Source organism: Opisthorchis viverrini, assembly GCF_000715545.1.
Source record: "Opisthorchis viverrini unplaced genomic scaffold opera_v5_338, whole genome shotgun sequence".
In the NCBI taxonomy this organism is placed as follows: domain Eukaryota; kingdom Metazoa; phylum Platyhelminthes; class Trematoda; order Opisthorchiida; family Opisthorchiidae; genus Opisthorchis; species Opisthorchis viverrini.
The window spans coordinates 455,326-466,797 of NW_008751996.1; the positions used below are offsets into that span (position 1 = coordinate 455,326).

The 11,472-nt window shown below is 44.5% G+C and overlaps 1 protein-coding gene across 1 annotated transcript; it reads left to right on the forward strand.

Annotated features, from left to right (window-relative positions):
• Positions 1-1,609: 1,609 nt before the first annotated feature.
• On the forward strand, positions 1,610-6,413 carry T265_15066 (hypothetical protein; the record flags this gene model as incomplete). Its single annotated transcript, XM_009176439.1, has 2 exons — positions 1,610-1,879; positions 5,596-6,413. Coding segments are annotated over 2 exons (888 nt in total), but the record flags the coding sequence as incomplete, so codon positions are not given.
• Positions 6,414-11,472: the final 5,059 nt, after the last annotated feature.

The following is an 11,472-nucleotide window of genomic DNA, read 5'->3' on the forward strand; positions in this document are numbered from 1 at the left end:
GATGCCTTGACACGTGAGAACCCGGGATTTCGACCGGGTAGAGGCTGTGTTGACCACAACTTGACACTTCCTCAGGTGTTAGAGCAACGCCACATGTTCGGACAGCCCACAATCCTGGTATTCTTTGACTTCAAGGGTGCGTTTGATTCTGTTGATCGATCAGTGCTGTTAACTACACTTGCTCAACAGGGTATGCTCCAGAAGTTTGTAAACATAATCCGATCCCTATATTCACATACTTCTGGGCGGGTGAGAGTATATGATGAGCTCCCCAAAAGATTCCCTACAAAAAGTGGTATCAGACAAGGATGTCCACTTTCTCCAATCTTGTTCAACTTCGTCATTGATGAAATAATGAGGCGAACACTGGACAGTTTTCAAAGCCCCGGTTTTCAAATTGTTGCTGGTGTGAGTATTGTCGATTTGGAGTACGCAGATGACATCGTCCTCATCTTTGAAGACCAAAGTGAAGCACAGGCTCTGTTGAATAGACTGACTATCACCATACCGTCTTTTGGCATGCACCTTGTACCTTCAAAGTGCAAAGCTACGCTTCAGAACGTGCAGTCTGCGAACATGTCTATTAGGATGCAAGGAGAATCACTGGGAGTTGCGGAAAATTTCACATACCTCGGTAGTTGTATTAGCACTGACGGAACTGTCCGGTGAAGTCAATGCAAGGATGTAAATGGCTGGAATCACGTTTGCTAATTTGCGTCACTTGTGGCGTCAAAAAGACATCACTAGACCCTAAGGGTCACGTGTACCAGGCTACAGTAACCGCTGTGTTATTGTACGGGTGTAAGACGTGGCATCTGCTGACGGATGATGTTAGCCGTCTTCAGGTTTTTGACTACCGTCGCCACATGTTTCAATCCCGAATCTGGAAGATCAGGGGACTGTTTCGGATAGACTTCAAAGCACTGACTAACCTGGTATAAGAGGCTATGTGAATGTCGTACGGGCACCATTCTGTATAGCTCAATGGGTCACGGAGGCACGAAAATCATCATACGATGGTATGGTCGTTTCTTCCTGACAGAAGGGCAGTCTCTGGTGTTTTTGAAAGAAATGGGGATTTACTGTACCCTATTGCCCCTTTGTTTTCCGAAATTCCCCATTGCACGTAAAAACTTCGAATGCATCGAAGAATAAAGACCCTGAGTGTTTGATCGCTCGTTTGCATGTTTATCTCCTTTAACGACTTTTTAACAAGTGTCCGGTCTCAAAATTGTGGATCCTCTCCCTGTCTGAGTGCACCCAACGCAATTTTGCAGCGGCAGCTAGAGTAATTATCCCATTGGCTTTTGCCAGCCGTGGTGGAAAGGTCTCAGATTGCGCACGTGAGGCCATACGCATGCGTGCAGGTTAACCCTTAAGTAGAAGCAATCGACGATTTGGGTCACATCCGGCTCAAGAGTGCGTTCCCGTTCCTCCCTGATCCGACACTACTGCAATGACATCATTGGTGGTCGTTTGCACGTAGATACCTGAGTGCGGTTCTCATACATGTCATAATGAATCCAGATGGTCGTCGGGGGAATACGAGTAGAAATAACACTCAATAAAAACCGCGTTAATTTCCCATATGTTGACCTTCCTATTTTAGGCGAACACTGAAGTGGTTCGTGAATTGGCACTGACTTGCCAGAATTGTGCGAATAATCCACACAAGTATAGATGCCCCCGCTGTAATTACAAAACATGTTCCCTGACGTGTTGTCTCGAACATAAACAGAAATTTGGATGCTCTGGTGTGCGAGATGCAGTGGTACTATGCAGTCGACAAGAATACGGTGCTTTCGCGTTTCAGCAAGATTACAAACTTTTGGAGGAGATTGACAGGAACAATGAATTTCGGGAAAAGCATTTGGCCAAGGTAGGTTCACATCCAGCGTCCATACACGCCTAAATTATTTTCTACTTCTGCTCAGTGAGTCTAACACCATGGCCGCAAAAAGTACTCTTTTATTTCATTGGTAAATGAATTCACCGTCGGATGCACTATATGAACTATCCGTTGTGTCTGGTGGATTCATTGACTGAATTTTCCACCGATCTTATGCCTTTGGGATCGAGTGTACTGCAAAATATGGGGTTAGTTTTAAGTGAGTCGAATTGGCTCCGATTTGTACCGTCTAGTGACAAGCTGTTTGTCAGATAAGGGAGAGTCACTCACGAGTCATCTTAAGCGGTCACTTTTCGAGCATTTCGGGAGGACGACTGGTGTTACGACTAACCCATAATCATTCAGCTGTAAACACTTGCATTGGGTCCAGTGTTTGGCTGATACCTGAACTCAAGTGGCTTTTCCAAGTGATTTAACACTTCAACCTGATTGTTAAAGTTGAACGAACATATGTCGTGCACGTGGCGTTTGAGCGCTTATTAACTCGACTAAATTTAGCATTATGAAACGTCTTTCGCACGCCTTTGCAATATTTCGAAGGCCTTCAAGTGCGAATCCTGCCATTTACCATCCCCTAGACATGGTTGTTTTGTGTGCTTGTATCGAATTGGTCAAACGGAGATCCGTATACGCCAGTGGAACTGATGACCTGGCACTACCCAGTTAACCAGCGTGACCGCTTGACTATCTGCCGATTATCGTAAGTTTTAATTCAACCTATTACTGTGCTCTGTACAGTAATAGGATGGCGTGAGTCAGCTTCCATACCGACAAATCCAATGACTTGGACACACTCGTCATTTTGTTTGTTTTTATTATAAGCAATATGAGAAGCTGGGAATGAGGTGGACCAAGTGATTAAGGCGCGAATTTACTGACCGCAAAGCCCGTTGCTCGAACTTGGCCTCTGTCTTTCGGCTCCCCCTGTCTAAACTTGGGCAATCTAGTAATATCCCAGCCCTCGTGCAACTTTCGGGTGGCATTGCAGCTACCGTAATGGTGCTACAGCTGAACGATTTTTTTATTATGAGAAGCTTAGTCCCAATTCGTCGCCATCCGACTACCCGTTTCGGACTGTCTGGTAGTCTTCAGTTGGGTACATTTTTCGAGTTTCAATCTGTCAGTAATATTGTTTGACCTCCACACCGTATATAGTTCGAGAAAGTTATCTCTTCAACACGACTCTCAATCTTAGTGGGTTTTTTCCGAATCACGGTTAAACTAATGGAAGCACCGGATGAACTACCTCGAAATCGGATGTTGGTCAGTTCACGCGAACATCTCGAGCAGCAACAACAAAGAAAATTTAGAAACAAACCGACAGTTGTTATTTGTTGCCCATTTTCATATGCGTTGTCATTGGTACCCGGAACCCGGGTCTTTAAATTATTCCTGAAGTTTCAGTACATGCGGCAGTGGATTATGGCGAGTTGTAAAGCTGATGATCAGAGGCCCTCCGCAAAGCAGCAAACCATAGGAGGATAAACCTCTTGGTTGACTGAAGAGTTGCGAGGTAACACGGCGTTTTAGGAGCTACCAGTTGTAAAAGTTACGAGACGCGGGAATTGTTGGGAAGTCCCCACAATTATTGTTCTAAAGTAGTAGTAGTAGAAGAAGAAGAGGAAGAAGAAAGAGGCCAACTGTTAAATTCTGAAATGAGGATCGAAATCCGACGGGGATAGCCGGAATTGAACAGGTGGACTGCTCGGTTCGAAAACCAAAATTGAGGGATGGTAGCAGTTAGCTCCGACGAGCATCCCCCTCCGTAGTGATGGTGAAGCAAATCAAGAGGAATCCTCCTCTGAAGACGAATGTTTTAGCTCGTTTTCGGTCAGAGAAGGTGTTCCAATGGGATGCACTAGGTCACTTCTAACGGAAAGCTAAATACGGTGCATATGTGGTAAACCAGGATAAAAATAGTAGGCTTACGAATCAGATACTGAGAGATCTTAAAATCACGGGATAAAGTATAGGGGAAATTCACTGTAGCTTGCTTGGTGGGTGTCAGGCCGATATCCCAGCTTAACGGCTTGGGCAGGAGAACCGCATACTGTTTGGTAGCCGTACTTCTTGGGGGTCGGCGTTAGTCATTTCTTGTGCAACCAACTGTAAGGGTTATGCCCTCTTCTGACCTGGTTTAAACCCCCAAGCTAAACGTAACTCTAACCTCAGGGTCGTTGCACAACATGGTACGTTTTAGGTAAGCCGGGTACGTCGAGGGTACTAGCACCTCACAACTCATTCGTCGAAATGGGCTTGTTTGTCTTATCCGTTCCCTCTTGACATGTAAATGGTCATTAACCTGACGCTCCAGACATGCAGTTTGGAAAAAAGTGTTTCATCTGCTTACTCTAATCCAGCTGTCCAGTGGTTATCTGAACCATCGAGCAGTAAATCCTTCCCTTATAGTTCGTCAGTTTCAATTTTAAGTGTACCCTCTGGCAAACACTATTTTAGTTTGAAGGAGATTCTTCGGGAGGCTGTTGTTCTACGTAGGTATTTACTGTTCAGCAAAGACAACTCGACCGGCGTCTTTATGACCTATTGTCAAAATCACAGCTGTGATGGAACCGGTTCTTTGGTGTATTAATTATTTCCGTTTGGTTGGTCGTTATCGCCCTCGGAAGTACCACCGTAAAGTCGATAGGAGCCTCATCCGACTCGCCACCCCAAGCCTGTGGACCCGATTATCGCTTTTCTCTAATCCCTATATAAACAAGCGCATTAAAGATCCGGTCGTTTGAGTGAACCACCAATTGCACTCTGAAATTTTAACGTTCACTCTTTCTACCTGCATTTTTCAAAGGGATCCGACGGTAAAGTCTGTCTTTGTCTGTTATTTCAGGATGATGTAGCAAGACGTGATTCGAGAAGTGAATTTGTAATGTTCCTTAGGGTACATGAAAGATTATGACTCGTTTACTTGCCTTTGTCAACCGAAAATTAGTCAACACGTGCACCGGTTGATCGGTTGGGTAGTTCGAATCATACATGGGGTTGCACCCTTTCCGTAAGTCCACCGGAAGTCGTGTCTTACTGCACACATCATTGTATTGTACGGCAAATGCTACTTGCCAAGGGTATGTTCGTATCGTTATTAAGGATAGTGGTAGAGTTGGGATTCTCACAGACTTAGCACTTTGAATAACCCCTTGTTGGTATCCTTCAATGTCCTACGCCATATATATCGGGTCTTTGCGCTCTAAACGGCTAAGTGAAACGCTGTGACTACCATCGTTCATTTGTCTCATTTTATCTCCGTGTACTTTGTCCGTTATAATCCCAAAAATCGACCTATCGCATGAATTTGTATGTCCGTTTTCTTGCTATGTATTTGTTGTTTAATACAGTCGCGAGTGTTTACAATGTTATTATCCCAGTTAAACTGTTGCTTAGTGGCCATCATAGAGAAAGCCCAGTGCCTATTTCAGTGTCGCGATTAATCCTCAGTTTCCCTTAGCTAGGAGTCTTCTCATTGCACGGTACGTTGTGCACTAAAGGTCACCGTCACAGAGGAGCATGCAGTTTAAGTCAATTATCTCCTCATCATTTGCAGGTTAGCCTCGAAAGCGCCGAAAGTCTAAGTAATGAAGGATCTTAAATAAACTTCATGCTTCCTTTTGGTGAATGATTCATAATTTACGGTCCGCTTCCTATTAGTCTCACATGATTGTTCTCTTTGCCAGTTATCCGTGAAGAACAAGTCGGAAATCCGGAGGAGAAAGGACCTTATGAAATTCGCATCCGAAAATGGTATTGCTCTTCGGTTAGCTTCTCCGCTCCTTTCGCGTTCATCCACTAATCGGAGCCGTGTGGTGACAGACGACAAGAAGCGAAAAATCTCATGGAGTGTCGAATTCAGCTTTTTACCCATCAATCGTTCTCAATATACTACATGCAATGATAACCTTGCTCGGCTAAAACCACTAAGGCTAGTCGTCCATGACTGCGATGAATCAGCGCGCCTTGTCACAATTTGGAATGAAAAGATATTACAGTTGGAGAGCAGTGAACAAGATGCTCTCGTAACTTACGCCCCTCCTGGAACCCCACCCTTCGGGTTGGTCACCTCGTGGCTTTACGCGAAAGTGAAAGGGCAGAACATGGCCAAGCACTTTTTCTACGTCCAAGTAGAACATTTCGAGGCAGGAAACTTGAACACTGATGGCAAACTGGGTGTCATACGGAAATTTGTTCCTGTGGAGGTTTTTCTCACCAACAAGCTTTCCCACATACTTATTACTCCTCGGCTCATTGTACACGAGATGCCAACGCTTTGGGTGTCTCGGAAACCCTTGGGTTAATTTATGTTTTGTACCATTTGCTCTGTAAATAACGTCACACCTGTTTGTCGATGCTTGACAGTTTGCAAAGTGCCTCAAGGAGTTTTCAGCCACCTTATGAGTAGTGCACTACGTCTACACAATTTATTGCGATACTTGCGATACAGCTGAAACGTGAAGCTGCCTGGTACAGCACATTTAGTTGAAGAACAATATAAACGGGATATTCATATGATTTCTCGTCAAAACCAAATGGGTATTCAGATGGCTGTACTAGATGTTATTGTCTTCTGTGACCACAGTATACAAGAAGTCGAATTTAGTGTACTACAGATTCGATGATTAAGTTCAGTTCACCTTGGCAACCGTAAACCATGTAATCGTGAACGGTGCCTTGGGTTGCAGTAACGGTGACTGTAGGAGGGAGGGTAACGGTGGGTACGGAAAACTGAAAACAGAACCGTAGATTGAGTGAATAGATACAACAGTGCTACCGGTTGCGCAACATCGTCATGTCGGTCCCTTACGTGTTGGGTCTGTGATGTCAGGTATGGATAAAGATAGGGAGCGTGGCACTAACTCTTATATATCAAACTCATCCAAAAAAGCCACAGAGCCTTCTGTGAAAGTAAACTTGGTCACCAGGTTCCTCCACTTTTCATTTATTGCGGCCATCACGGACGTGGAAATGGCCTACGACCACTTTCCAATGTGAATTCCTGGCCGCAGTATTCCTAAGGATTTGTCTATTCTATAGCTGGGGCCAAAAATCCCCTCGCCAACTAACAGGTCGAAATCGCTACCCGTTAGAGAATGAAAGCATGCTCCGACTTACCTCCGAACTCTCACTCTATTTCCTAGTGAGATATCAATACCTTTATCGGATCCATTCGGTGTCCGATTTCAGTGTTGGAGGATGTTCGAGTATTGCTACCTTTCGTGGTGTTTAGGGACAGTTTGACTGGAAGGAAAGTCATTATCCTCGCATACTTCACCTTGGTATCCTAACAAACGGATTTTTGGCACAAGATTTTTACTGTCCAATGCCCTGTTTTTTCTCGTTATTTTTTCATTTTAGGAGACAAATGTCGTTAAATATCTTCACCATTCACCGGAATAAAACCAAAGTGTGACACTTACCTCTCTACATGAAAAAGTCATAGTGGTACATTCCGATCTTATTCTAATTGGTTGTCGCCGATAGCTTACACAGTTTCGAGGAATTCAGTAAAAACATCTCAAAAATGGACGTGTGAGTCGAAAGTAAGCAGGTTCTCATTTCTACTACACAGCCTAATTGCTACTTATTACTTCAATATGTCTCATAACAGCGTAGTTAACATTACATCCTGTTGTCTGAGAATGCTGTTGCAATCCATATATCGGCCCTTGATATCCGATTCTACCCACACCGTGTATCAGAAACACGGCACCTCGATTGAGTCCTTTACGGACACAAGGGAAAATCATTACAACGGTATTTATAGAGTTATCACCTCAAGCTCACGCTAGAACTTAGTGAGGAGGAAAAGCATCAAGACGTGGACGTTTTATCCAGATTGGTTGACGGTTTGGTCAGTCAGGGCATGCTTTTGCCACTCCGTAGCCTGCACGTGACATAACCGTCCAATCGATGTAATATTCAGTCCTTTAGTACGGCCGGTCTACAGACGCCCCCCCCTTAAGAGCGTTGTGCGTCCGACCGCTGCTTCGTTTTGACTTGTGATAGTTCGGGGAACTACTATCGCTTTTGGTCTGTCCGTGGTGCAGTGACCATGTTGATATAGGATCTAGTGCAGGTGGTTCCGGCTGTGTACCCCACTTCGGGGGTGTGTCAGGGTTATCCGGTGTTCCGTGCAGTGTGCGGCCACGGTATGTTGTATGAATTTGATTCGCTGGACGTGGCCGTGCCTGTGATCCAACTTGCGCCGCTTGCTTGACCGTAGTCTTCGACTCAGCATCCGTTGTGGATAGCTTTCAAGATATCCCCGAATCAGCACCTAACACTCATGTGACTTCTGTTGTGTCTGTTTTGCCGAACCCTCTCTCTTGACTCTCCGGATTTCAATGGAGCGACCTGGCGGACCATGTGACTGTGGATTGAAGGTTGGGAACCGTGGATATAATGCTGCAGACTCAGTTGGATTCATCAAAATAAACTGGAGTGGGACAGCTACTGGTGCGGAACGTGACGAGCTGGATAACTGCTATGTCGTGTTTGCTCCGGTTTGACTGTAACTGCCTACATACTACTAGATAAACGTATTACCGGACAATCGTTGCCTTTTTGTTCGGTTGGCCTACCAACTTTGAATTTTTGGTGCGACGATGCTGTAGACATGCATGGGTTGTGCGTCATTTCTGATGTGATAGTACGCGTTACGAAACTGTCTGCATTGCTTATACTTGCAAGCAGTCCCACTCGAATCTATCTAGACCATACGTATAGTTGTGCTTTTAGGACGCTTCCTTTTGTAGTTGACATATTGTACAAGTTCTGTTGGAACGCTGTCACTAAGAAGTACAGGCAATGAGTTGGGCTTATTGCTGCAATTCGATGTACAGAAATCAGGTAAGTACCTTTTTTGGTGCTGTGGTACTGAATTCCATTCGACTGAATGCAAAATTTCGTTCACCGCAGAGCTAATATATACAGTCCAGTATTAGTCATCGTCCGTGCAACTAACCGCCACTAGACGTACTACTTATCAGTAGCCGAAATTACTACCTTTAATGTTTTCTGTTTACTTTCTTATCAGTGACCGGGTTGTTCTAAGTTTCGGAATTCTACACCGGCTGTAATAGAAGAAGTAGTAGAAGAATGAAACTGGAAATGCGATGGGCATGAACTTCTCTGCCTGGGATGCATTTGGTCCGATGCCTCACCAAATGCATTTTTATACGTACGCTTAGATCATCAACACCGCTTGCTTTTCCTCGACTCGCTTCTTCCATCTACTGAGGGTACTTAATGCACATTCGGAGATTTTGAGCCCAAAAGCGAGTCAGATTGACCCGAACATCACAGCAAATAAACCGGCTCAGATCCCTAAGACCTTAGGCTACGAGACCCTTCCAGTAGTTATGATCGTACAAGTTTCGATATACTGATTAGTCCAGGAAACAAGACTGCGTCACCTCCTGATGGCCGTGGCCTTTGTGACGTTTTGGAGCATTACGTCTCCTCGTCACAAGCCAATCAGGAACGCCGAGTTAGCTTAAGAAAAACTTCCGGGTACGTCATACCTTGGAAAATTGGGATCTGTTCGCGAAACCTGCATTTTGACCAAAGTACACGTAGCCATATTGCCCCTTCCGGCCTGCACGCTGTTTTTTTCACGTACACGTGTACGTATGCGTACAGTGGCTACACAAGCGGTCAACAGACCCGAAGCATGAAAACCCCAACGAACAAGTGTCAGTCGATTGCGCGATCTGAGACGAGATGAGGCTCACTTCTGAATCGCTGCTGCGTTAAAAGGGCAAATCGATGCATCCGTGGATCCCTGGTGAACATCAGCATCAAAGCGGGGACAGTGGTCTTCTAAACTTCCCTGAAAAGTGAGACTTGGTGAAAAAAGTTTGAATTGTCCAGCGTTTTGGAAACAAGCTCGCCAATTTGGTCACTCCGTCTACGAAAAACGAATCTCAGTTCAGTGAAGCAGTGGGGCCGAATTTGAGGTTACGTATCTTCTCAATCCATCAGACGGTAAAGTTCGCGAGATCAGATTGGTAGCTATCTTGGAGGAGACAGTGTTGGATGTTTTGAAAGCGTACATTGCTGCATTCTCGATGTGTCCGTTAGGATTTATCAAACGAATCAGAATCTCTCCCTTGAAATTCTTGTCAGACGAACGGGATTTGTATTTCAGGTGGATCATCGTCTTTTCCAAATAGACTCGTTTGCACATTAGTTTGGTTTAGACGGGAGACTCATTTGAATCCCTCGTTTATGATATTCTTCAACTGAATGTGTTGCACAAATGTAACCACATGTTTTAGTTGATGCGCTATTCCAGATATCGCAGTACAGTTTCTCGAAGCAATGCTACTCTTAAGGTTGCTGAAAACTGCCGGCCCATGACCTTGCGCCAACGTTTTCTACTTGAACCCGTATTGTACAAATTTCGCGACTCATATCCTAATCGATATCCTTGTGGAGCATCAGGCGGACAATCTGATAACATTCTGTGTCGTTTTGAACAAGATGGCGCTCAGACTATTTGTTTCAGAAGGACGGAAATTGTCAACTGAGCAGTCACAAAAATGTATCCAAGTGGGTTTTAATAGCTCAAAATAAACGATGGTAGAACCGACATCCTCAAAAATTCTTATTATCCGGCTTGTCTTGATAAAGGTTTTCCATTTTGCTATATTGCTATATTTTAAGTTCAACACTACTTCTAGGATGAAAAATCCTAAAATGGATAAAATCCCACCAGGATGATAAACTCGACTTCCATTGATAGATTTATTATTTTTGAGCGAATGAACTCAACGAAATTTGAGGAAAGCCATGAAATTGCGGGCATTTGCCGCAATTAGTTTTTCTCCACGTCTCCAGATTAGCACAAAACGCAAGATGTGTAACATGTAACTTAGCAGGTTGATGTAAGGTAGTAGCAGTGCAAGTGCAGTTGGTGCAATCCCCCTTCTTGGATAATAGAGGCGTCGCAAGATTTAGCGGTTTTACTGTATCAATGGCTTCTTACCGTTGGTTTCTATTCCGTGTGGTTTTTCGGTGGACTGAACACCTAGTAATGATTATGCTAGCACCAGGTGCATTCCTTGTCTACTGCTTCCCCAGGACCACAACTTGAAATTGTATGTTGTTTAGCTTGCCGTGAAAGCCAAAAGCCTTCAGTTGAACAGGGACGTAGCAGCCACATAGCTCTTCAGATCCTCGCAAGCATATCCAAATAGTCTCCATGTGCATATCAGTTGTTGACGGATATATATATATATAGAGAGAGAGAGAGAGAGAGAGAGAGAGAGAGAGGCTTTGGGTTATAGGGATCCGCATTTGTCACATACTTCTGTCCAAGTGTGCTTGTATGTTGCTGAAATATTTGGCCAGAGTAATTAGCTATTCCTTTGCTAATGATCGTAGTGAATGTGCGGGGCGCAGATGAGTCGATACACATTGATTGTCAAAAATGCACGGGATGATCAATCACTGGTGTGCATGTAAATGTGGATCGTATGTTCGCACAGTTCTGAAACCGTATATGAAATCTACCGAAGGCCGACCGTGACCTTGCTACGCCGGCATTCCGGTCC